Below are 25884 nucleotides of genomic sequence, written 5' to 3'. Positions count from 1 at the left end.
ATGAACAGTTTCAGAGAAAAACAGGTCAATGTACTGTGACTGCCTCTAAGGAGCTGAAACAACAAGATGTTATTTTTCCTCTCAGTCCAGTGTTAAGCAAACATATCACAGATTGGACAAAATTAGACATATGAAACATTTTGCTTTGGTTTTATTCAGTAACAGTACAATAAACTTCACATCCCTGTGTGTTGGCAGAGCTTCTTTGCGTCTTTGTTCACTATTTCCTTTCATTTTGACGATATTAACTACGTCTAAATGAATAGTCAAGCTGGTGAAAACCACTGGTTCATTAGCCCATGTCATGAATCATTTAGCTCCCAGCGTCTTCATTTCATTTGTTTTAAATTGTTTTTTTCTCCTACTGTTAACAAATCTGTTATGCCACCCACGTTAGATTAGTGTGGCGTAATATTATCGTTGCACCACAACAACAACAAAAAATACAGTGTAACGCCTTGCAGTGAAATAATCCTGACTATTAATACACTATATTACCCAAGACATGGTGGTGTCCTCTACATAGGGGTGTGAAAGTGGGGATCGGGTGGCAAAAGTGTCAAGTGCATTCAGGACTGACTGGTGGATTAATCATTCAGACTGTTGGGTTTGTCCCCTCACATTTTTTTTACTGCCTCCATTTTTTTTATTCCCTTTGGTATTTCTCTAGTCCACATCTGGTTTTGTCTCATAAGGCATGCAGCTCTAAGGTGGATGGAGGCTATGGTTTATAACGGCCATAAAATGGCGCAGAGGGCATCAATGGAGGGCTTTCCCATGAATCAGCGCTACATTAATTTGCATTGACCATCATAACTCTTGCAGAGCCATTTCAGAGCTTTGCTACAGGGAATGAGCTGGAAGGAACTTTATATTACAGTTCAGAAGATCAATTTCCTGTTTTTGAAGTTCTCCAAGCAACTCTTCACAAACATAAATCTGTAACTCTGGCTGTTCCAGATTTTTTTCTTTTCTTTTTAAGGGTGTTGTCATTTTTTTTACTCTTACTAACATATTAATAGAGTTATTGCAGTCCTTTCTCAATAATCATCTTGCATGATTCACATGTCCCTGGGTGATCTGAGTGAATAGAGGTTAAGCCGCTTAAGCTCTTTTTTTTAATATATATATATATATCAACACTCGTCTATTATTATAGTTTGGATAAGATGAAAAACAGGCCTCAAGTAATCCCAAAAATAATTAAAACTGTACAGCTCAGATTCCTGGGTTGGAGTTGTGACTTTCAAGATACCAAGTGCAGAAATTTTTTCCTTACTGTAAATTCTGTTTGAATGATAAATGCCATTATTAGAAAGAAATGCTTCTGTTTGCATTGCAAGGATTAGATAAGGAGGTTTCATTTAGTCCAGCGTTGTTTATGACAATGTCACAGAAAATCCCTTCAAGTAATTCCGGAGATTCTACCCAGAAAACAATTATTGTGTGCTTTAAAAGTTAGGATTAATCATGAGACAAAAAGAAATGCACTGATAAGCGGATCAGTGCATTTCTTTTTTTTCTTTTCTGGATTCAATACTGACCTGATTAAAAGGGAACTCCGGTGATCTACACACCTCTTTACAGGTGTTGGGGAGTACTAATGTTCAGTATGTGGGGGGAAAAAAATGGATTTGGTGGGTTGAGAGGAGTTACCCCAAGTGATACCGGTTGAGTCTACAACGGTTGGGGTTGAAAATATCTGGTGGTGTAGAGTTAAAAAGAAGTGAAGTTACCTGAGACTAGCAGCTCCAAGCTATATTAGCCACTACTACCATAACACACCCCAATCTCTGACTACACTATTGACAGACCTTGTTTTGACAAGGAAGAAGAATGCACATAATGAAAAAGTCAATATCTGTGGTTCTGCTGCGTCCGGGTTCACACCTTTTATTAAAACTGTCAGTAAATGCAATGCTAAATCATTGGAATATTTTTTTTTGTAGTCTTGTTATGTTAGTTATGTTTGTTTCTTCAGTGCATGTCTGGGTGAACATGTCACCTGTTGCAGTTGACTGTGATTCTACCATGACCCTTTTCAGTTCCACCAGCTAGAGGTCACATCTGCTATGTAGGAGGTGGGCTTGTAATGTATACAGAGTTAAAGGTCTTCTTTGGGTCAACACACAAAAATAGCCCATGCTTTTTGCTAGCTGCTGTTGCAGGAGGGCTGCGAGGTATTTAGAAGGGCGAACATGTTTGGGTGTCAGTAGGGTCAGTGCCTCATAATAAAAAGTCTTGCTAATCTCTCTGCAATGTCTCCACGAATCAGTAGCACTGCACTGAGGTATATTGTCTCAGCTTTACAGCATATAAGTTGAAAGTTGACTCTGTAAGATCCAACACCTGAAATCAGAAATAAACTGCTAAAGATAAACTGTTGTAAAGCAGAAAGAAGATGGAGAATTAATCCAGTTTTTATGAAGCCAAGCAGCATGTCTAAGAATGGGAAAAATTCCAGTATAAACCTATGAATCTTCACTGAACTATTCACTTCAGATGGGTATTTTTCCTAAAAGCCTCAAGACCATACCATGGGTGTGGTTAAATCTCATCTGAAATGAAGCAATTTAGATGCTTTACTTCATAAGAATTACAGACCAGTATTGAATCTGCCATTTTTAAGTACAATTTTAGAGAAGGTTGGTTATTAATTACATGATTTCATTAATTTATACAATATTTTTTTGAAAAATATCAATTTTGTTTTTTCGAGCCAATAACAGTCAAGGTTGTAAACAATCTTAGATGCAATATGGGTATGAAAATCTTAGTACTACTAAATTTTTTTACTGCAACCTTTGATACTCAATTATTTTAGCTAGATTCAATCTGATTGGTCTCTGGTACTGTTTTTACAGTTCAGATCTACTAACTACAGACAAAGTTTTGCAAGGATAGGTGAATGTTCATCAAAAAGCTATAAAATTAATTGTGGTGTTCCCCAAGGTTCAATTTTAGGTCTTACTCTTTTTAACCTCCACATGCCGTCAACAAGTAAAAAAACTTGAAGGTTATCTTGGATCTAGATCTTAGTTTTGAACTCCATATAAAAAGCAAAACTAAGAATGTTTTTATTATCTTCAGAACATTGCCAAAATGCGACTGTTTGTCTCAAGCCAACACGAAGAATCTAATGCATGCCTTTATTACCTTCAGCATTGACTATTGTACTTTCTGGTCCCCCTAAGAAGAATACAGCTCACTTATAGTCACTCTGAAACTCAGCAGCTCTTCTGTTGACAAGGACCAATTCACTAAGTCTCTGCATTGGCTACCTGTCTGCTTGAGAATGGATTTAGAATTATTTTATTGGTTTATAAATCTCTTAATAGTCTTAGTCCCACCTATTTATCGGGTGTGCCTTTAACCCATGAACCCTGTAAGACCCTTAGGTCTTCTGGTAGTGGCCTTTTAATTACACCTAAAGTAAGAATGAAAACGTTTTACTTACTATCGTCCTCCTCTGTGGAACAGTGAAGACCTGAGGGCAGCAGAGAATGTTCATATTTTTAAGAGGGAACCCAAGACTTACTGTTTTGGTCTGGCTTTTACTTGAAGTATATTGATGTATTTGTCTATTTAAACATTTAAATCGGTTACATTGTTTTACTATTATTTATTTTATTTTTGGCCTTTTATACATTTTGTGTTTTATTTATTTATTTATTTTTTACTTTATTTATTTGACTATTTCTACATTTTATACACACATGCTTTATTATGACCATTCTAATTTATTAATTAAGTTATTTTATTATGTATTTTTTATTTCATTTGACCTGCCTCCGATGTGTATCACTGCAACATAAGATGGTGTTATATCAGTTTGTTCTGTGCTTTTCTTAACATAACACAACACAAGACAACATATTTTTTTGCATGAAAAGTGCTATGCTATAAGTCTGACAAACTATTAATAATATGTGTACAAACTGTGTCCATAAGATGAAATATTAATCTGAATACCATTTGAGTAAAATAACAGTTTTTCAACTCTGACCCTCAGCCTGTTAAAAAAAATAAAAAATCACATTTTACAGGTGTGAAATGTCAGATAAGCTATTATCAGTTCAGTCACTAGGTGTGAACCCTGTGACAGAATTTTGGTATTGAAGGTGCAAAATATTGGTGTTGCTAGGTCATTTTATAATGTAAGCTAAATGAGTTCTGACTGGCTTGGTTGCTTTTTCCTCACACATTAAATTGTAACCGATGGACAGACAGATTATCCTTCTCCTTTATTGCAGTAATGTGACTGGGTCATTTCCTGTCTTGAAAGGTTGATTCTTTTCTTGCCGTCCTGTGAATGCGGTCATCAATTCAAATGCCATTTACCTAGCTCATGGTGGAATTGTTATACATTTCCACATTGAGGTCTATTTTAATCTTTTCCCCTCTCTATCCGTCTTCATCCTCTTTTCCAAAAGCAAGAAATAGCGCACAGAGCTGAGAATTCTAGTTGAAGTGGTCCCAACAGGTTTTTTTTTTTTTAACTACCATACTGGACTTATACCATACATTTCCTTCAGTGGATCAAAATGACAATAGCAGGAAATTGGGGAAAGGAGAAGAAAAACCCACTTCAGAGATGAAAATCGGGGAACTTGTGAAGCCAAAAGGTGTGGAGAATCCAAATTTATCATCAGTCTGTTGTGAGAGGTGTTAGGTAGAGCGACATGGCCTGCTGTTAAAACAAGCACCCTAAGAATGACAGTGATTAGTCGGTCCCCATTACTCTATCATTTACCGTCCAATTGTATGTATTCGAAGATATTCAGGGGATCTAAATAAATCATATATATGATTGTGCTTCCTAGTATTCAAGTGGACTGCGCCAGCAGATGGACCCGACAGCGAGTCCAGGATCCCAATCCATATTATCATTGAGGGTCAAGAGGTAGAATCTGTTGTCAGCAAGTAACTTGTGAATCATCACCAACAATCTCACTTTCGAATGTAATGCTGAAATGGTTTGTAGGAATCGTCAGCAACTTTTCTGCCTGTGGAAACTCGTCAAGTCTCATGTTGATAGTTCCCCCATGGTTCTTTTTACAAACGCTACATAGCATTATCCTTTCCCCTTATCTGTTGATATGGCAGCCTAAATGTCAAATCTAAGATTGATACTAGCTAAATTAGTGAATCCATTCAGTCTTCAGGAGTTTCAATCTCCACCCTCTGGCAGTCAAGACAAACTTAGAGACACTCATTCATCTCCACAGCCATTATACTCCTCAACACGATGAGTATGAGTATGTAGGCAGACTTGTAGGATGAGGTTAATGCTGATTTCTGATTATGTTGTTGCCGCTGGACAATTTTGTTGTTGTATTTTGATTGTAATGCTGTGCTTGTCATGCTTTATGCAGGGGGATGACGGGGACAGTCATCATTGTGTTGTTCTTATTGTTCTGATGATTTTGCTTGTTTAATGCAGTACTGCTGAGTTTGTCTTATACTCTTTTGTGATTTCATGTTTCTGTTGCCCTTTATGCTGTAAAACCAATTGCCCTCTAGGGACAAACAGTTGAACATGAACTAATTATTTTTTATAATATTATACAATAATAGACCGATTGTTTTCAAGATTAACCAATTGATCATTTAGTAAGACATCAGAAAACAGTGGAAAAATGTCCATCACTACGTGCCCAAGCTGACATCTTCAGACATTTGGATTTGTCAGACCAACAATCCAATATCCAAATATACTCAACTCACAAGCACATAAAACAGATGAAAGCAGAAAATCCCAAAACTGGAGAATGTTTTTTCTTTTTTTTAAGAGTGATTATAATTATAAATAAATAAATAATTACCAAAATATTGTATTATTCAAATTAATCTTAATCTGATAAGTTAGTGTCAGTGTCAGTGTAATGTGAAGTGGTGGTGTGAAATAATAAAACCCTCAAATTTGAAATGTCATAGCAACCCTAGTTTTGCAGAACTGAAAGCTCATAGACTCATAGAGAATGACAAGCAGCCATCTGGCTATCCTTATCCCCAGGCTTATTCACTAACTCCGTACTGGAATAGCTTTAAAAGAGAAAGCCTCTTCTTTTGAAAGATGGCTTTTGGCACTAGAGATCTCCCTTGTGTCATTGCTCAGGGGTTATAATTCATTTTGATTCAGATTCCATCATACGTAATCATCACACCCATGGAAAAAAGAAGAAGTTAAGCTTATTGTGTTTCCTGCCTGATTGAAGAGAAATGGCATGAAGGGTCCAGAGAGGGGTAGATGCTAAAGAGGGGGATTAGTGCTTTGGTAAAGGCAAACTTGAACAACAACAGCAAATGAGCTGGTGGCATGCTGCAGGTTGGGCTGATCAAGCTCACAGGATTAGTGCTAGGCTGTGTAAAAATGTTGGCAATATTGATGTTTGTCCTTGCCAAAATGCTTTTTCTCAAAAACAACTCCAAAAAATACTGTAAAACAATATTAACAATAAAAAAAATAGAGCATCATGCATATTTGAAATTACTTCTTGAGTTATTACAACGTGACTCATTGAGTCTAAGATATTGGTTTATCTCAGATATATCAGTATCTGCATGTATGTCAGCTGAAGAGTAACAAGAAATTGCTGTACACAAAGAGTATAGGGAGTGGTGAATACATGAGGTATGTTGAGGTAACATCTCTTGTTTTTCCACTCTAATTTGAATGCAACTTTGATTTGTTCGTTTTGTGAAATCTAAACTGATGTCATGATGCAGAAATACTGAAAAGTGAGAATTTCATCTGTTTTACAGAATCACAGATATTGGTTGCTAAACTTTAATAAACAAATTCATCGATATGAATTTTCATCTAACATTCATACATGTTGGTTGATGATAGATAGATAACACTGGGCAACAATTTGGGAAAAAAATGCTTGATTGAAACAAAAATTGGCATGCTGATTCCAAAATTGCAGTCAGTTTTTTTCTAGCACGTCAAGTTTTTTCTCCACAGCAAAATTCCACTGACTAGCTGTGGTAAGACTTGCCAGCTGATTACGATTGGACTCATATCTGCAAACAGAAAGCTAGCATAGTAGGAATTAAGAGGATGTGTGCTGGCTTTTCTCTTAACCTTGTAACCATGGGCATATCGTTGTAAGTTCTATTTGGTTTTATGCTGTTTTTGTATTTTTCAATGCTTGTAACTATTCCATCTTAGTGTTTTATTTACATAGGTATATATTTCCTTTGTTCCAGATCATGTCTGCTCCTGCTACTTCTTGTCATAAATGCCTAAAAAACCCCGACTCCTTTTGCTATATTTGTGGTAGGTTCACCATTCCATGTCAGAGGGCAAACATCAGTGCATTTGTCAAACAAGCATATTTTGCATATGTTAAAGTAAAACTCTGTGATCAAGACAAGCCATGGGCCCCTCACAAAATGAACAAAGCAAGAACAAGCAAAAAGATCATTGCACAGACTGACTAAAAACAAGCACATTTCTGTTAAGTACAGTATTTTTCATATATTTTAAGAAAACGGGGATCCTATAGTTCAAAAACTTGATAGAGAAAAACTGAGATCAGTTTTGGATTCCTCACCACCATCATCACCTCACAAATTTAATAAGTGATGCTTCATATGAATAAGATTCCCAAATGTGGATGGATTTATTGTTGGACAAAACAAGTACTGTGATTGGTATTTATTTTTAACATTTTCTATTTAACATTTATTTATTTCTAACATTTTATAGACTAAAATAAATAAAAAGAAGAGAAATGATTTCATAGTCTATCTATATGAAAGTGTCAATGAACAAGAAACCAGTTTCAGAGATCAAAAGTTTAGTCTAACCGTAAATGTATTATTCAACTTAATCTTATAAATTGAGTGAATGAAAAAATGGAAACTTAAACTCGCATTAAAGCAAAAGAAATACAATATATCAGATACAATATTTAGAAAATGATGACAAATTAGGCAAATTCGTGGCAAGATCTGACCTTAAGATTTCATCTCCTAAAGAAATACAGAATTATTCTCTACATTGACTAAAATAACACAAGATAGGGAGTAACGTTTGTATTAGTGATATGGAAACAGCTGAGGAATGAAGACTGAGCAACATTTACAATTGCCACCTGTCGTGTCCTCACAACTCTGTCTAAATCATAATGAAACTTGAAGATGCAGATTCATTCTCATTTGACAGTGAAGGTTGTCTCTGTCCCTTAATGTCCCAGTTGGTAGAATGAGATTATCAGGTTATCATTAGACATTATCAGGCTGAAATAGTGGAGTCTGAATTGTCATGTATGTACACGACATGACATGTCCCTTGTTACCAGTTCTCTGGTCATAACTCCTCTGCTCCCTGTTAATGCGCGGCTTCCCCAAGCCGCACATTAACAGATCCTCTCGAACACAAAAAAACACATTGAATCCAATGAGACGTCCTCCCCAACAGACTGCAAATGGCTTCACCCACTATTAAACCAACAGCTGAGCTTTTTAACAGTCATTATCATAACAGCATCTGTGTAACACTGACATGACATGCTGTAATAATGATATAGTACTTGTCCATATAGCCAAGGTCCCCTTGTACCTCAGACTAATAGTTGCCATCATGGCCAGAGAGGTATGACCACATTCTTTATTAAAAGGATAAAAACACAGAGGGCAGATGGGAAATTTTGAGGCTTTTTGGGCTTAGACTTTACAGGACCTTTGGGACACTAGAGCAGCAGAGGGCTTTGAGAGGGCTCTTGATTTTATTGCCCCCCACCATGAGCTGCACTTAGATTAATTAAACCGGGCATTTTTGGCCACATTCAAAGGGCAGACGACTGTGCACAGTTTCACACATCGCCTGCAGACTTGTGCACACACACACAGACACACACACACAAAGAACATGACATCTGCTGATTTTAACATGACCTTATCTGCTATCATGTCATCAGTGAGCACACATCCACAAGCATGTGTACAAAATACAGCTAAGGCTTGGGCTTTTGACAGTAGAAAACAGATTACATGGCAAACCAAAGATTTATTAGTAGAGTTTAATGGAATAGAGATGAGTGGATGGAGGATTTAAATAAATTAACCTTCAGAGGATTCCCTGAGGCCTGGGGGAATGACAGAAGGGGGCTGAGAAGGAATTTTCTCCTTGTCACCAATGTAATGAATACTGATGACATGATTCTGACCTGAATGCACTCAGTTCTTGTTTGGCTTATAAACAGAGTAAACAGGAGCTTGGGTGGATGGACAGGAGACACCTAATGATGAAGGGGTGATAGAAAATGAATAAAATGAACTTTGATACTTTGATGATGGCATATAGTGTGTTTAAGTGTCGAGAGCATAAGAATGAAGTACGATATTTGAGTTCAGCAATGTAAAATATCAAACAGATAGTGACCTTATGAATTTAAAATGTCACTAAGGGATGTGGGTACCACTCACCACCCACTCACCCATACAAGTGGCTTTTTGTCTGGGTAAAACTAAAAGTTAAAAGCATAGTAAATAGGACAGTAGACAGTGATATTTTGTGAAAGAAGACTCATTTTTAAATGTCACTCTCTCAGCTGGGAATGTATTCAATTTTACCAAGTCCCGACACTGAAACTATGTTTTCTTTTCCTTAGCAGTCTGCATCTTTATTAACCTTCATTAATGACTTCATGAAAGATTCATAAGAATTCCCTTGTGGTGTATTTTTCAGTTTTTACATCTCTGTTGGTAAGATAATGCCTCCTGCCTGTTTTCCCCCCACTCCTTAGCACAGTACAGTGAGTGGGCTTTATGTTATATTATCAGTCAAAACAGAGGCTCTTTTTTTTTTAAAGCATTTTCTAGATCTCCCACCACTCTTTACTTCTGCTAAAGCTGTACAAATGAGGCAGTCTCACACCAGCAATCTCATTCACGCAGCTTCTGCTGTCTCAGTAAATGGCCTGATACCATGAAATCTGCCACTCGCCGCTTTGTACAGGAATGTTAAAGCACAGTTTATAGAAAATCAGGCCGATTGGTTTCTCTGTTTCCTTTAAGCCTATTTTCACAGGAAGCTGTCGATTCGATAAGTTGTCACTGCTGGCATAGAAGGTGTATGCTGCTTCACTGTTGCATGGAAAAGTGCATGTGGACGAGTGTGATACAGACACAACAAAGAGTAAGTGTAGGCTTGTGTTTGTGTTTATGTGTGCCCGCGCGTGCTTGTGTGGCTCGGTGTGTTTGTGTTTATGTATTCCTATGTGCACTTGTGTGTGCTTTGTTGAATGCTCAAGTGTGTGTGTGACTGTGTGTGTAATGTCTCTCATGCAGCCTCACTGTGTGTGTACAACATAGAGTTGACAGCTGGCGCAGCTGAGATCTTCGGTTTTTCTGCATTTAGATCTCTGTGGAAACAGTCAAACTGAACAACAGCAGCTGGTACAATTGCCAACAGATACCTGTCACCACGGGTTACAGTGTCACCATGGATACGGTACTCTGTATAGTCAATTCTGCAAGCCTTTGTGGCACTGCGCATACTTTAAGCACAACACAGTACTGTTTTCAGCAAACCTTTTTAGAAAGTATGTCAATATATGTCATTCTGTGTATCAAATTAAGTCATGTCAAGGCTGATTATGATCAAGGGTTCAAGTTGTAGGAGTTATGGTGCTCTACATGCAGCAAACCCATCCATGGACGCTTTGTCGGCTCTCATCCCTCAATTTTACTTTCCACTTGTTTCCAATCTCCTCTGTTCTGTTCTGAAAAATAAACACTTAAATGGCCAGTGTGATTTGTCTAATTTTATGATGATTATGTGATAACTTACTGACAAGGCTTTTTCAGCTCTTTGTATGACAAAACAAATTGCAAATAGTTTGGATGGAAACTTGACCAGTGTGTAGAATTTAGTGGCACCTAGTGTAGTTGCTGATTGCAACCATCTCACTTAATTCTCTCCTTTCTAGTGTAATGGAGAAACTCTGGTGGCTTTGAAATGTGCAGAAAGCACAAAAGGCTCTATCTAGTGCCAATGTTGAGATAGAGCTAGGAAGCCAGATCTGGGTAGATATAAAGGGTAATAAAAACATAACACATTACTAATTTCAGGTGATTATACATGAAAACATGAGAACATGGTTATGAATATTCTGTTTTTTCCATATTCTGTAAATAGATTCCCCTAAATCTAACACACTGGACATTTTTTAAAACTGCATTTTATGTTTTTTTTGGCCACTTGGGGGCAGCATAAATAAGCTGTTAAAACAATACCAACATGTCATCACCTGTAAAGGAGAAATCAGTAACATGCTGGCACATATGAAGCAATATTAGCATTCATTTGGAGACATGCTTCTTTCCATCTAAAGAATGTAAGTTCAATATTCACCCCCTTTTAAGCTCTGTTTTGCTCTCCACCAACTCCTAGCGGAAATATGTGGCTTTTTAGTGGTCCACTCTTTCATTAGTTAGTCACTGACTGCTGCTGAACCAAAGCAGACAACTGCAGTGGGAGTGTACCAAAACAATGAGGTTGCAGGCCATAAAAACTAAACAGAACTATAAACAATTTTATCATTGGTTCTTTTTAGCTTTTACATTTTTCATTGTACTTAGCTGCAGAGCTGGAACTCTGTTTTCCATCCTGTTTATTTGTGGTACGTCTGCGTTTGCTGAAAATGTGGGCTTCCTGTCTTCACTAGAGGCAGATGTTGTGTGGGCAGAGTGAGAAACTATTGATAAATATTCTTTCACATGTCCTCATTGGTCGTGGCATGCAGTAAGCATCCTGCTGTGATGAGATCCACCAGATGAAGGCTGTCCATCTGGTTACATTTTTACATCTGGAGCCTAAATGTGTAATAGTTTCATTAGAGGTGTTTTTTAGACATTGCACATCGGCAAATTCACAAGGGATTAAAGAAACTTTTCTAACACTTTGTTTCGGAAGTGCACTTTGTTTTTTGGCCGGGTCATTACTGTGTTTTGAAGGGGTCTGAGATAATAGTGTGTTTTTGTTTACTGTATAAATTTTCTGCCCGATTGTTTCTGCTGCTAAAAATACTCAGGCAGCAAGCGAAAAGCCAGGTTAAATCCTCATGAGGATGCTTCGAGTGCTCAGTGTGCCGAACCAGCTATTGCTAAACCGAATCAGTCAGACACCTTGTTTATTCATCTGTTGGGGTCATCTAACACTCAGCATCTCGAGTTTTACGTCTAGCTTAATTTTACAGCCAAGCGTTTGCCAAGCAATGTTGTGCCTTTGAGCCGGGTGGTTCAGGCTATGAATAGAGTAATGACTTGTTCCAGTAGTTGACTTATCTAGCAGCAGGCCCTCTCACCTAGGGAGTCTCATAGGTCTTATGACTCAGTTTCATGGGCAAACTTCCAGATATGGAAACATAGCTGCTGCTGGTGACAGGAAGCTAATCTTGGTGCTATCACCTCACATGATACAACCAGAAAAGTGTCACTTGAATATGACCAATGGCAGCCGACCTGTAAATGGGTTATCAGTCAGTAGATTAATGTGAGTGGTTACATTGCACCACCTCAGCTGTGACCCAGTGTGACTTATGACTGATATAATTTTTGTCAAAAATGTGACTGTCGTTGGTTGTGTCACTCTGTGCCTGGATATCTTTGTTAAGTGGGCAGGAAGCAGCTAATTCAACTGAATGACAGAAAGGTCACACATCACTGAGTTTCATTTTAACACCTCTACTAAAGGTTGTGACCACTCAAAGGAACATATTGCAAATAATAGTTTTCAGACGATTTGTTGATTAAAGACCTGAATAGTGTTTTTATTCTAATATTTCCTAATGATTTAAAGTCCAAAGATAATATCCTGTTGTTATGGCCCTTTGTGAATTCCAGATATGCATGTCTGTCTCTAAAGATAAACCTAACTATGTTCTAATTAATTACTTTTAAAGTTATGAGCACTAAAGTGTTCTAGAAGAGTAAGTAAAGTTCATAATAAGTTCTACATCAGAGCAGTTTCCATTATAGCGAAGAATGAGGGTAGTACATAAACTAATAATAGGCAAGGACATTGTCTGTATTTAAAAACAGTATAATGTGGGAGTATAAAGGCCAAGTACAATGTGTATCCTGGCAAATACAAATGACTTCTTTGAGAATGAAAGTAGCTGAAAAAAGCTTAGTCGATGAGTTTTATTCAATTTTCTTTATGCTGTATTTGTGCTACCTTCAAAAAAGCAGAGAAAGGGAAAATAAACATATATATGATAAGTATATTATGTATACCCAGAAACTGACATCCTTTACAGTACATACAGGCATACTGTGCCTTATACTTGTACTATACATGCAGTGCGCAAGTAGTAGTAGCGCAATTTTAATTGTTTAATAAAGCTGCCCAACCTATTGATTATTTCTTTACTCTTAGTCTTTTTGCTATCATTATTTAATAAGATGTATTCTTTATTAAAGAATCAAGCCACTGCTTAAAGAAAGGCATTTCAAAGCTCTTTTGGTATTTGAGAATTAATCTAAGCAACTTCCATGCATTTGTCACAAAACATGCTAGTGCTGAAATTCTTCTAATTTGATTTTCACTATGGACTATCCTTCATACACCGTAGGGTCGTGAACAGTCAGGATAGTCCTTCTGTTTGTAAAGAAAGGAGTCCTTGTGCCCCTCAACAACTCCATCTACTGCTTTGATGGGTGTGTAATAAACTCTGTTTAAAACCTTAAATAGGAGACCTCTTCCCCTAGCTTCTGTTTTTTCCCCCCATTATATGCTGCAGTATGTGACCATGTCACTATCTATTCCGTAAGTTTAAGTACTTACCCATACAATTTTGAAAATGTCACAAATAACACTGTTGTTCACTTTGCATAACATTTAATGTTATGTAGCTTTTTTTTTAATGTAGCTTTTGAATTGTGTGTGTGTGTGTGTGTGTGTGTGTGTGTGTGTGTGTGTGTGTGTCTCCAAACATCCTTACAATTCAAATTATACTGACTCACATCTCATCAAATGAAAGCTATAATTTATCGTTCGTGAAGATGTCCCAAAGTATGCACTCCCTCTTATTGATGCGGTTGTTGAGAGAATATGTGCCTGCTGCTGTGCATTATTTAATATTTTCATTGCAGAAATACTAAAATCAAGCTTTGAAGCAAATTTGTGTTGGCAGCTCTTTCCTCCCTACATGCCCTCCTGAGATGGCTAAACACATAATTATCTTTGGGCCTACATCACCATCAGAATGTATGTAGTAATTGAATTTAAATGGATGCATGGATGGTTGCACTGGATATTCATAAGGATTGTAAAACTTAGATTTTTTAAATGGCAGCGCAGAGAAGTCTTAGTTCATGCATTTATTCAAATTCCTCCACCGTCCTTAATATTTTCCATTGTCACAGTCAAATCCTCTGAGCTGCATAGGCAAATAAGCAATATGGAAAGTTATTTAAAAAACAAATTACATTCTCTCAATTATGTGTTCATATCTTATGTGTCTGGAAGCGGACATTGATCTGCTTCAGATGGATAAACACAGTAATCTGGGTGTTTTTTCATGGCTGGCAGGACTGCTTTTCACCATCGACTCTCTCTCTTTCGCTCTCTCACGGACAGACTTCCAGATTGCATGAGTTCACCTACTAATGTGTGCCAATTTTCTGCTGTTTAAGATGCTCATATGTTCATAACAAGATTCCACCAGCTATACACAGATAATTTGCTCCAAAAGAAAGGCTTCCACATATGAGGCATATTTTGAAGTGGAGAACATGGTGCAAAGTAGAACTATAAATCATTTTGACAAGAAGAAGAGGAAAAAGATAACCTATTGTAATACTATAATGAACTGACCCTGGCTCCTTCAACATGTTTTAGTGCAGCCTTTTAAATTTATTTTTTATTATTGTTCCAAATGCCAGTACAGAGTTACTTTTCCATACAGATCTCAATTACAACTGTTTTGTTGTTCAGGTAATCAACATTGAAGTGCAGCCTTAATTTGTTTTGTGTCCAAGAAACAACAGTCATTTCACAGTTTGGGAACAGCTCCATGCTTGCAGATCACTGAAATGAGTGCAGTGGGGTATTGTGTCCCAAATTAGTCATCAAAGTAAAAATGGAGTTCTTCACGATGCCATCCTAAATATTGGATCTAAAGGTTGTTTGGACAAGATGTTCCTTACTGCGACTAATGATTATTTTCATTATGGATTACTCTGACAATTATTTTAATAGTTTATTTTAGAAACAGAACACAAAAAAAGTCTAAAGTCAGATCTTCAAAAGCACTACAATGCAAAAGAGTATGGAACAAAACACGAACAAATGTTTTGTATCTTTGCTTGAAAAGTAAGTGAAAGGGACACAACCAAGGGATTGAACATATTCAGTACTGTGAATTGTGAATGGTGTGTTGTTGTTGATGAAAGTTCTTCAAGTCTAAGGCCATGGTATTCCATACAAAACCCTAGACTAGCTGGTTTGAAGGACAGGACTATCCCCCTGTGTAGTGGGATAGAGTTACTGGTCGATCTACATTCCAGTTTCCACTTATGATCATGAATCTCAGGTAGTGACTGGAAAAATGAAGTTGCAGATACAGGCAGCTGAAATGAGTTTCCTTTGCAGGTTGGCTGGGATCGCCCTTAGGCATTTCAGTAAGGAACTCAGTCAGACAAAGCTTGTTTCAATGGTCTTCACATTGAAAGGAGTCAGTTGAGGTGGTTCACGCATCAGATAATGTTGCCTCTTGGACACCTACTTTTAGAGGTCAGTCCAACTGGACAGAGGCCCCAGGGCAGTCCCAGAGCATCCTGGAAAGACAACTTGACCCATGTGGTCTTGGGGTCCCCAAGGAGAAGATTGCTATAGGGAGAAGGATGTCAGGGGTTTTGTTATAAAAATTAGGGTTACACAGCTAGTTGGATATTTTAACTTATACAATGTTTGTTCTTACATTATATGTCCTTAGGGCACTTCCCTTTATTGATGTTTTACTCAGACTGGCAGGGTAAGGTAAAGTTCAGGTTAATGAATAAATAGAGGAATTTGAGAACAGAATGAGTCAGGGAGATGACATCAAGATTGGGGACATACTGGCTACTCATTAGGTGATATGTTGAAGTAAGCTGTTTAAAGGCATTATATGCAAATTCACTGTTAAGAATTCACGGGGGTTGAGACAGCCCATCTTCAGGAAAATGTATAAGAACCAACTGTTAATGCTCCTCTGGGAGCCTTTTTCTCTGTAACCCCTTTAGTGTGTTGCATTGTGAAACGCTCCTCTTGTACAAGAACAATAAATTCAACTTAAACTTTGATGCTTTGAATCCGATCCTCCTTATTTAAAGGTTTTTCTTTAAAATTCCCGTAACAGGTTTCTTATCCTGCTACCACCATGACCTAGACAATGATTAGTGGTTGCAAAAAGATGAATGATGAATGAAAATGTTTATTAAAATAGTTGTCATGTTTCGTTGATTCTGTTAAAGTCAATGGAAACATTTATTCACATTTATTTACTATGGTTTAAAACAAAATAACTGCAATAAAATATCTTGATTTTAATCTTAATATGTTTAGTTGAACATTGTCCCTCTGAACATTGTGAAACTCTGTTTAGTACATGTATGGTATGTATGGTATGTATGCTAACTTTAGCTCAAAGCACCATTGTGCCCAAGTTCACAGAGCTGCTTGCATGGCTGTAGACTCGTTTTATCTTGTAGTCTTGTTTACCCCACATCTGTAAGTCTAGACAAATAAAGACAATGTATAGCTCCTGGAATACTCTATATGTTTTAAATGATTTTTTTTAAGAAATTGAGTGTTGATGTTTGCAGTCTCATGTTACTGATAAAAGTGCATATCCTATTCACCAGACATTATCCTGTGTTGTCCATGGATCTGTAATACCCATTAGCCAGTTTAGATCCATTACTACTACATGGTGTTTTTAATGATTGGTGGTTAAAGCGGCTTTCTTTTCTGGTCATCCCTCTCTCTGGATTAAGTTTAAGTGTGTCTCCATCCTGTAAATGTAATGTATCTAAGTGTCTATTTCTGCTTTCATGCAAAAAGATAGTGCTGATAGGTTGGAGCAATTTTTCACAAGTGTCCAGATGCACTTAAACTTCAACTATGTAATTTCTTGCTGTATATGTTCAATTTAGACTTGAGTCATTCCATATTTTCAGGTTACATTCAATATTCTGAAATATTCATGGTTTTCTTCATATTGTATTGTTTTCCTCAGATTTCCATGAAATTATTTTACCAAAAATCATGATATGGATACGTATCTGTATGAATATCTAAAAGTTACCTTTTCTTGGGCAGCCTAGTATCTCACTTATAAGGTGCATGCTGATGATATTGCAAATGCCATATAGCAGCAAGCAGTAACTCATTTACTGATTGTGGCATGAACCAACATTCATCCATCATTCACTCCCCAATATTCACTCTCTGTTTCGGTCTCCAACAGCTGCTAAGGGAAATATCTGGTCTCTACGTAAGTTTATAGCCTTTCTGAATGTATGCTTTGGAAATGACTCATCAAATTTGCTTTTTTGCAAAACACAAAATCTTTCCCTCTCAAGAAACTCAAAATTGTTCATTGGATTGTAAAGAATTTCAGTCATTACTTGTGTTTGTAGTCAGCAGTACTTCATGCATCATGCTATCTGTGGTATAAAAATACTTGGAATGCAATTCTCAAAATTAAAAAGAAATATAATCATAATACTACTGCACAAATGGATTTGTTCTGAGATCTGGATCTGGCTGTATACCACTATAACCTCATCTTGCCCCCTTTTTAAAGTGGTTGTGATTCCCTGAGAGAATATGCCTGTCCACCTCCAGTCAGTCCAGGCCTTGCAGTGTAGGCAATTCAGGTTAAGGCCTTTGGAAAAAGAAATACACACATCCATCTGCCTGGGCACAGATGGAGAAAAGAGATACAGACTGTAGCTCAAAACACATCCACACCATGCATAAACATGCCAGAGTATCGCTAGTGGATTAAATAGAAAACAGCTTCTTTCTTTTTTTCTTAGATCTTTTTGCCCTCGTGTTACCCTTTTATGCTTTTGAATGTTTTGGATAAAAAGATGACAGAGATCGGCCTGTAGACTGACAGCAGCAATATCAAATCCGCAACAGAAAATGATCTGACACTTTGCTCAGTTTGTCATGTGACACCAGAGAGAGAGAGAGAGAAGAGAGCGAGAGCAAGAGAGAGAGAGAGAGAGAGAGAGAGAGAGAGAGAGAGAATTCCCAGACAGACGGATGGTGATGGGCCCCAGACATCTCAGGAAAGACAGACTGATGCAGTCTGTGAAAGGGTGTGCAGAGGTGTGTTTGATGTAACCCCAGACAGTTGTGTTACACAGACAGCAGAGAGGTGGAGAACTTTTTTGGGGAGAAACACAGCTGCAGGCTCAAGCATGCGGAAATATTTGCATTAGTATTCACATGTACTGTCAGAGAAGGTTTTGATAAGGACTCTGCTTTCCGGAAAGGGAAGGGAAGTCAATTTGAAGAACTGTGTTTACAGGGGGGACTGAAGGTAAACATGTTTTTAGTGTCGAAGACTCTAGATTACAGCACCTTTGCTCTGCAGGTGATGGTTAGATCAAATACTTGCAAAAATGACGGCGTTTCATTGACGTTCTCATTTTCTAATAATTTGTGTGTTTATATGCCGAATGTGAAGTCAAGTGACGCAGCTGCGACGGTGTTTATGCATATCAGGTGGCATGCTGCAATTTTGGTAATCATTATGGCATGAAATTGCACCCGTGTTTCTGCCTGCTGACACTACTTCTTATCTCAAATGCTAAAAAAGTGTTTCTTGTTTGTTTCATAGCTGTAGTTAAAGGAGGAGCACACATGGATGTCTTCAGTTCATTAAAATCCCTTTTCGGGAGTTTTTCCTATCTCATCTGTCCAAGTTTACAGCTGAAATTATTAGTCCCTTAAACATTAATTCTGTCTACAGGAAAAAAAATCAGCAACAATTTTGATTACCAACTAAAGGGAAACTTACATAGTCCTGTGGCGTATTACTGCATATGTGAAAAAAGTTGCATAAAGGCTTTTGTGGCTGTGCAAAATCTGAAAAACGGATTGATAAATTGTAAGAAAATCTGGGGTTGCTGAGTTAGAAAGAAGTGAAGTTAACAGCCCTCTGCAGATCACTCCTCATCTCTGTTCAGGGCTTGAGGCTACAATATCCACTACTCACATAACACCCCCAAATCTGCAGTCAAGTTGCATTGTAGGTAATAGAGGTGCAGGGTTTTGACATGGCAGAAAAATGCATTGAATAAAAGAAGACAACAACAACAACTATAAGGAACATAAACCTAAAAGGAAAACACATTGTAACTACTGACTCAATACATCATTGAAACATGTTATTTTAACTAAAAAAGGAACTTAATATGATCTTTTCTAGCATTTTCTAGGTATTGTATATTTTAGTGTTGAACCACTCCCAGAACATTTTTCAGTGAGGAGAAGCTAGGCTTGTGCTAATGAAGAAAATGTCTCTTTGTTTTTACAGGTTTTCTCATTTGCTTTGACTCAAGTCTTAAATGAGAATCAATTATGAAGTAAAAAATCTTTGAACGATTAGTTTTTTGTTTTTGAGTTGAGTTTTTTCATTCATTTGAAAATTGCACATTTTGACACGTGTGCAAAAGAGTAATTGACATACTCTGCACTTCAACATTCTTTCATTGTTTTAGTCATTTCATGCTAAATCATTTGTTATCAAAACATATGAGACATAGATGTTCAATCCTCCCTCACAGTTTTATACAATATTGACTTTTCCCAGTTTACTTCCTGTTGAAATGTGAATCTACAAACCTCAGTGCAATACATAACACCGCTCAGCTAGACTAAACAACATTCTTATACAGCAAGCAGTCACGAGTTGGCAAAAAAGGTTGATTGTATAAAATGTAGAAAAAAGATCTTAAGATTTTGACCCGTACTGCTCACATGATGACAAAACAACTTTTCATTCTGGCCATAACTTGGATTTGCATGAATGAGTTTTGAGTTGCAGACATGCAATAAACTTGTGCTGTAGCATGAAACAGTTGTGACAGTTGACTTTTAAGACTGTGTTCAAAAATATGAACCAAAGCGGATGAGAAAATCTGTAAAATGGACTAAAGAGATCTTGAGTAGCCAGGATCCAACTCCATCTGTGGCATGTTAATCTAAATGCTAAATCTATAGTCTGTTCCAGATCTTTTTCCAGATTATTGTGCACTGTAAAAGGATTATGCGTGTGTGCCAAGATAAATCGTGCTAACCACATGTGGTTGTGTTCAGGTTCTGGATAGTGAGTGCACCACATAACACTTTTTAACTGTTGTCTTGTTTCTTCCTAACTGAAGAAATATGACTTCACTTTAACTATTAGCTCTAGCAGACAAACATTGTTTTTGACTAATACTTCTAATATCAACAGTCCTTGTAGACTGCCCCAAAGATTCAGTTGTACACTGTAGTTTTCTTCCATTTATACTATACGGGCATAAGCAACAGCTTTATTGTGTTTCTTAAACCGTTAGCCCTTTCCTGCACCCTGCAGGAAAGGACCAGATTACTGAAGGACAAAACAGATAAACAGAAATAAACAATAGATAACGATGGATGGATGGATGGATGGATGGATGGATGGATGGATGGATGGATGGATGGATGGATAAATGGAGGAACTTAAAAAAATCCACATGTACATAGAGGAGAAACCCCACAAAAATGCACTGCAACACAAAGACTGACTGGTGAAATACCATGCAGAGAAACGCTCCATCCATCCTTGTCTAATAGTGAATGGGGAAGAGATTCAGCTTAATGAAGGTGGCTATTAAACTCTTGTAAACATGTTATAGGCCTGCTCTTGTTCAATATATAGAATGAGACATAACAGTGATTTAGAGGCTGAACCGCATCCATAAATGCATGAAGCCAATCTCATGTCAGCATCTGCTGGCAACTATCTGTGCATCCTGATGTACATTGGTTACACAGAAAGAAAAGGGGATTGAAGAGAAAAAAACAAAACATGCCCTTAGGCTATGTTTTACCACTGTACGTGTTGTGTGTGAGCCCGATTTATTTGAGCATTTATTTCTGTTTAGAATTGGACAAATTCAGGTGTAAATGAATGCAGTATGGATTAAGGATTAATTTAAATCTGGAAAGATGTTGCCACATTTGCAGAAAAGTATACATGTAAGGCTACAGAAGAACCAACCATGAAGTAAACAGGATACTCGCTGAAATGGGAATGCAAGTGAAAGCCAGTGTATTCAAGTTGTACTGATAAACGACTTTACTATCTATACTATACTGTGAAGGTGTGTGTTCCTCCTGTGAGGGAAGGAAAAATCGAGTTTCACTGTGTATGTTTGTGACATAAATAAAACTGTATCAAATCTAGTTACTGTTCCAATACAAGATCCACATCTTGTATACATTTTCACCATTTTCACTTAGATTTTGTGTCCAGATGCTTTCAATGTTTTTTGTCTCCCTTTGCAAGATAATACATTCACACACGGTTGCCTCTGTTAAAGTAGAGAGAACATTGGAAAGAAAAATCAGACAAGCTGCTGACCATTTTACAATAACACCTGAGGCTGTCTAAGCACATAAAAACAAACAATGGGTCAAAGAAACATTAATGGTGCAAATGATACTTTCTAAACAGGATTTTCACATTATTGATTAAACAATAACCAAAATGAGCCCTGGAGATGGATGCCAATGTCAAAAGGGGAACAGAAAATACATTTGAATGACTAATATTGACCTCTCATTTCAATGCCATAATCAGATCAATTATGTAAATGTTTTAATGAAAAATGCAAAAAAGATACATCACCCATCTCATAATTGTCAAATTCATCATCATGTCTGAGATCTGAGAGTGACAAAAGTCAGTCACTCTTTAACACAAACACACAAGGACAATGAACAAAAAAGCAGGTTTTGCTGTAAACAGGAGTGAACTTGATACATGTAATTGTGCCTCATCCTCCTGTGAGTGATCAGTTAAGCTGACAGAGACTAAGACAGGATGATTTCCTTGACCTCATCCAGATCTTCTGTATTCAGATTGTCCATTGAAAACTATAGACATGCAGAAAATGTTTCGTAATTTGCTATGCATTTTACATTAGTATGGGACTGGTGTCTTCCAAACCCCCTTCAGAATTACAGTATAAACAAACAAACAAGCATACATTTCCCTAAGTTTTCTCATAAGAGGTGCAAAGGCTGATATTCTTGTGGTTCCTCTGGGTTTGGTAATAACTTCTACATCACTGTTGTGGCCATTACTCAAGGACTTCATTCGTTGCTCTATTCCGTGTGTGACTATTGAAAGAACAGAATAATAAGAAGATGAGCAGGTGAAAATTATATTTATAGAACAGAATGCGGGCTCAAAACCATTAGGCAGATTTGGTTGATTTGCATTAAAGCCCAGGCTCTTTTATATTTTAAGGAGTCATATTATGTCTGTGTGTGTGTGTGGTGTGTGTGCATGTGCCTGTGCATGTACGTGCAGATGGCCTGCTCACATTAATAATACATTTGAGGCAAGATCTAGAAACCCAAGCATCTCAGGATAGAAATAATACATTTGTATTCAGAGCCTCTTTGGTATTATCCAAGTTTTCAGGTTGTTCTTTTCCTTTGCTTCCTTTTTTTTCTTGTCTCTTTGCCTAATGGCTGACCTTTAATGAGATATCGTCACAGACTTTTTTTTCTCTATAACATAATTTTAAGTGATAACAGGGAGCAACATAACATATCATTACAAGAAATATCAATACTTAAAAGTAACTTGGCTCAGTTAAGAGTTATAGCTATAATAATGTAATGGTTAATTTTTCACAACTAGGAAAGATAACTTGGATCTTCACACCTTTAAGGCACCTTGTGAAAGGTATAGCTGTGTTGTCTCATCTAACCTGGTTCTTTCTGTCATTTCTTAGGGCTGAATGCTCTGCCCTTTGACCCAACCACCAACAGCGACCCTCTCCACTTAAACAGCTCAAGTGGGCCGCTGGTGACAGAGTGTCCTTCCCTGGAAAACTCTGCTGAAAATGGCAAGAAGAGGAGAAGAACCAGTCTGCTTCCAGGTACTGACAATACCACCTCACTGCAGTATCATCATCACACAATAAAGAAACCTGTCCTCTCTAGTTTTGCAATAATGCTCTGATACTATTGTATGTTGCGCTACAGTACACAGGTCCCAGTTTCAGTTGCTCACTTTCTTTCTGGCTGTGTGTGTTACCTGATGGAAGGTACTTTAAATGCTTCCAGCATCAAATAACTGGCTGGTGAGAGATAAACTATAATCCTGTTATTTTGAGACAGTCTCGTAGAGGTAGCCTTGTTTGGTCTTTGCTGTTTTTGATTAGCTTGCTGTAGCCTGCGGCGCTGCTTGTCTGGACTGGTTGGAGGTCACATGGCTAAAACATGGAAGCTGTGCGGCGCAGATTTCACACCTGCCAGCCTCGCACCATATCAACAGTCCTGCCAATGAAAAAGTCACATGCTTTCAGCTTTCTCTCTCATGTACCGCCCTGCTATACACAAAATGCTGCACAAGAAGGTTGTCTTTGTGTAGACATGCATGCAATGATGTCTCCAGTGGGTGCGTGTGTTATGTGGAAATGCTCACCCAATAAGCCTAATTTTAATCAGGGCCAGTGCATCGTCTAATTAAAAAAGGGCTTTCTAATTAATTGCATTATGAGCAGTAGAAGGAAGAGGGCCCTTAAGACAGAAAGGTGTTGCTCCAAGTTCTCATCTGTTGGGGTGACACTAAATGGTCTGGATTTACAATCTGGCACAGATACAAAGGGGCTCCAAATTAACTAATATCAGTACTTCAGCTAAATCGCTGGTGGTGTCTCTAATAGAACATGGCCTGTGGAACCTCGCACTGGCCGGCTAAAGGGCTCATTTTTCTCCTGCCAAAGACAGTCTCCAACAACTCCATCAAAGACAATATCTGTGTGTTCTTGCCGCTATTATAGATTTAATTCCCAGAGGTAGAGATAAGGTAGTTCACTTGGGGAGAATCTGCACATGAACCATCTTTCTTTCAGTCTCACTGCTGGCTAGTGTTACCAATTATGTAAGGTAAACAATGTCTCTCCTCAGTCAACAACAGTGTTGACCTCACGATCGCAATGCCTGAACAAACAAATGTTCACTGTCACTATAGGCAGCTGAGAATGCCTTGTAGCTCAAAGAATGTATCTTGTTTTCACCACAATGACAGTAAAGAACTAATCAATATGTATATTTCTTTCACACAAAGATATTGCTGCACCTCTCCGTGGTGTACATACCTCATGCTGATGAACGACAGACAGTTTTTACATAACTTCAGTATTCAATAAATTTGGATAAAATCCTTTGTAATATCACAATATTAATGTGTACGTACTAGGGATGTAAACGGTTAATCAACTATCGGTTAATCGTTGAAAATAACTTAATCGATTATATTAAATTAATCGGGTTAACTGAATCTAGGGCCATTTTCCACAGGTTATTTTTTTTAGTGAAATGTCATGGTGTCGCCAGTTGAGGATGCCAGTGCTTAATCTAGGCCACAGCGAACGTACCTGAACGTAACGCGGCGACAGACCTGGCACACAAACATGAGGCGGTCAAAACGGAGTGGAGTATGGGAGCATTTCAAACTAAGTAATGATGACAAAGACGCTCAGTGTAAACTCTGCGGTGCTACGTTTAAGTTCAGCAGCTCTACGAGTTCACTAAGATACCACCTTCAAAACCTGCAGCCGTGCTGACGCGCTAGCAATTAGCATTAGCCACTAAGAATGAAATACATGCTGATTGCTAACATGCTAATTGAAGCCCTGTTTACACGTACACGGGTATTTTTAAAAACGGAGACATTTCCCTTCGTTTGTACCTATCTTTTACACGCAAACGGTGAATTCGCCTCTGAAAACGAATCTTTCTAAAAACTCTGGCTAGAGTGGAGATTCTGGAAAACTACGGTTTTGCGTTTGCGTGTAAATTCAGATAAACTGAGTTTTAGGCAGCTAACGCGCCAAAAGTGTGACCAATGTTTACCTTTTGCTATGACGATGATCATGGAAGCATTATTCTGATTGGCTTGCAGAGGATTCTCTTTCTTCCTACACTGCTGCCCATAGGCTTGGCGTAGTTATGACGGCACTTGATGGCGTATTTATGCGGGTAAACTTTTTTGAAAACGATGCTATGTGCACGATGTTATTTTGGAAAACGGAGGGAGGGAAATATTTGTTTCTCAACATACCCGGCTATGTGTAAACGTAGCCTGATAGCGCGTCACCGCTATCTGCTCCTGTGTGTAAATAAACATGCTCAGCCCGCTCGTCACTCAAAATTTCTGGGTGAAGTTTCTAGAGGCCCTCTAATTTTCCTGTCACCTTCCTCAGGGATGATTTAAGTTGTGTTCAGTACTACATGTTACTGTAAGTTTCCAGGGCTTGTAATCTTACTGTGACCTTTCTCAGAACAAGTGAGATTATAAGTGCTGCTGCTAATGTTTCAAGTTTTTCATGTGTTCTTTACCAGATAATTATATGTAGGCTTAATGTTGTGTAGGCTGAGCCCATATTGTATAGCTTTAAAAAATATTTTATGTTGCTTAATGTTTCACATGCAACAGGTGAGCCACTGCACAATTTTTTTTTTTTTTTATGCATCTGTACCGTATCCCAACTGGTACAATGAAACATTAGTTCAGGAATATAACATGCATTTTTTATTCAGTATATAAGCAATATTTTGCTTTATGTTAAAAGACACTGTAAGAAATGTATGTTCTC

At 37.7% G+C, this 25884-nt stretch overlaps 1 protein-coding gene across 2 annotated transcripts in view; it reads left to right on the top strand.

Moving 5' to 3' along the window:
• Positions 1-25884, top strand: part of LOC104927929 (ecto-NOX disulfide-thiol exchanger 2-like) — a 161224-nt gene that overhangs the window by 21819 nt on the left and 113521 nt on the right. For both annotated transcript variants that reach the window (XM_027284241.1, XM_027284239.1), the window contains exon 2: positions 23014-23160. In XM_027284241.1, coding sequence (XP_027140042.1) covers positions 23014-23160 — 147 coding nt within the window. The remainder of the gene's footprint in view (positions 1-23013; positions 23161-25884) is intronic.

The sequence above is a fragment of the Larimichthys crocea genome, chromosome I (assembly GCF_000972845.2).
Source record: "Larimichthys crocea isolate SSNF chromosome I, L_crocea_2.0, whole genome shotgun sequence".
Lineage (NCBI taxonomy): Eukaryota > Metazoa > Chordata > Actinopteri > Sciaenidae > Larimichthys > Larimichthys crocea.
The sequence above is the reverse complement of the archived record's forward strand: the minus strand, read 5'-3'. Positions and strand labels throughout refer to the sequence as shown.